Source organism: Pteropus vampyrus, unplaced genomic scaffold (assembly GCF_000151845.1).
Source record: "Pteropus vampyrus isolate Shadow unplaced genomic scaffold, Pvam_2.0 Scaffold211, whole genome shotgun sequence".
In the NCBI taxonomy this organism is placed as follows: Eukaryota; Metazoa; Chordata; class Mammalia; order Chiroptera; family Pteropodidae; genus Pteropus; species Pteropus vampyrus.
In genome coordinates, this window is record NW_011888992.1 from 951,685 (window position 1) to 953,288 (window position 1,604).

General features: G+C 62.5%; 1 protein-coding gene across 1 annotated transcript in view; it reads right to left on the bottom strand.

Moving 5' to 3' along the window:
- The window catches only part of CFAP46 (cilia and flagella associated protein 46), a gene marked incomplete at its 5' end in the record, with an annotated part of 70,978 nt that overhangs the window by 65,725 nt on the left and 3,649 nt on the right, over positions 1-1,604 (bottom strand). The window contains 2 exons of the mRNA XM_011372605.1: positions 823-933; positions 1,498-1,596. Coding sequence (XP_011370907.1) covers positions 823-933; positions 1,498-1,596 — 210 coding nt within the window. The remainder of the gene's footprint in view (positions 1-822; positions 934-1,497; positions 1,597-1,604) is intronic.

Sequence of the window (1,604 nt, forward strand, 5' to 3'; positions counted from 1 at the left end):
CTCAGGTTCTGGGAAGGAAATACGCATTGCCGCCGGCCCCCACCGCACCCCGCCTCTGCTGTGGCCGGCACCTGCGGCCCCGGCTGCCGCCGCGGCTCTGTCCCTCTCTCTGCCTCCCTCCTGCCGTGGCCCCCTCCATGCGAGTCTGTCTGTGTCAACTCCCCTCCTCGAAAGGACAGAGGCGCAGGCGGCGAGGGCGGAGACCTGGCTGTGTCTTTCTGAGAAACACAATTCAACGCACGACACCCGCGAATCGACGATCAAACGACAAAGTGAAAACGCATCCAAAACAACGGCTATGCGCAAAGGGCCCAAAGGCTTCCTATGCAGGGTGCTGAAAAAGTCACTGAGCACCGAAATGACGAGCCGCCGCACGTGTGAGCCCGGGACAGCGGGAGCCGGGACAGTGGGCTCAGCAACAGGTTCTTGACTCCCCGTTCTTTTAAACGTACGTGAGAACGTGACAGCTGCTGGGTGGGGAAAAATCCTGTCACCGCTGTGGGAATAAAGGAGGGGGACACTCCACACTCTCTGTCCCCTCCGGCTCAGCTTCCCACTGGCGGGAACTTAACCCGGGATCATTGTCAACCCCGCCAGCGCTCAGAGGGTTCCGGAACGCACAGAATGAAAAAGCCCAAATGCTCGGGGGGCAGCGTTTGTCCACCTGCAGAAACCGTGCGGCCGGCGGAAGGCGGAGACCAAGCACCTGCGGAGCCCTCCCGGGAGTCACGCTTGACCCTGGAGCGTCCCGTGTGCAGTGACGCTCCCGCCGCCCAGGACGCAGCGCTGGCAGCTGCCGGGGAGGCCGGGAAGCGAACTCACTTCTCCTCCCTGACCGAGGGGAAGCGCTGGTGATTGTAGTAGCCTAAACGCTGGTGCGTCTTCTTCAGGATCCTGCCCACGTCTTCGGGCAGTTCGTTTTTATCCAATTTCCTAGAATTAATTAAACGTTAAATAACCAAAAACTCCTGTCAGGCTTGTTCGAATTATCATAAAAGGAACTCTTATGAGGTGATCCGCGCTGGCCAGAGGCCCAAACAATCCGCCCTCCTCCTCGGACCCCGGACCATTCGCACCTGCTGGCTCAGAGGACCCCCGGACGCCATGCACAGGGGGGTCCTACGTCAGCGCCTGCGCGGGGCCCGTGGGGGGCACTGGGCCCTCTGCACTCCTGCTCTGGGGCCTGGGACCGGCCCCTCTGCTCCCTCCCGTCCCCTCGCTCGCTGGCCTCCTCGCTCCCCTGGCCCCTTCATAGGGCTGGTCCCGCCTCGTAACTCCTTTCTCCCAGGCACCCCAATAGCCCCCCTCACTTTGCTCAGTGCCACGGCCGTGTCTCCGGCCTCACCTGGCACAAGCAGCTGGTGACTCTGCCCTATGACCGACCGCTCGCTCACCGGCCGCCTCGCCGGGGGCCTCCCCGCAGCCTCCGCCGGCCCAGCCCGCCCCCCGCACGAGGCTGGGACCACTTGGCTCTGGCCCCCTCCCCAAACCACTTACGCCCTTAGCGTATTCATGTGGAACGTGACAGACATGCTGATAGAAGCTCTCTTCTCTTCCTTTAACTGAAGCTCATCCATCAGTCCATGGCGCACCTGTGACCGAAC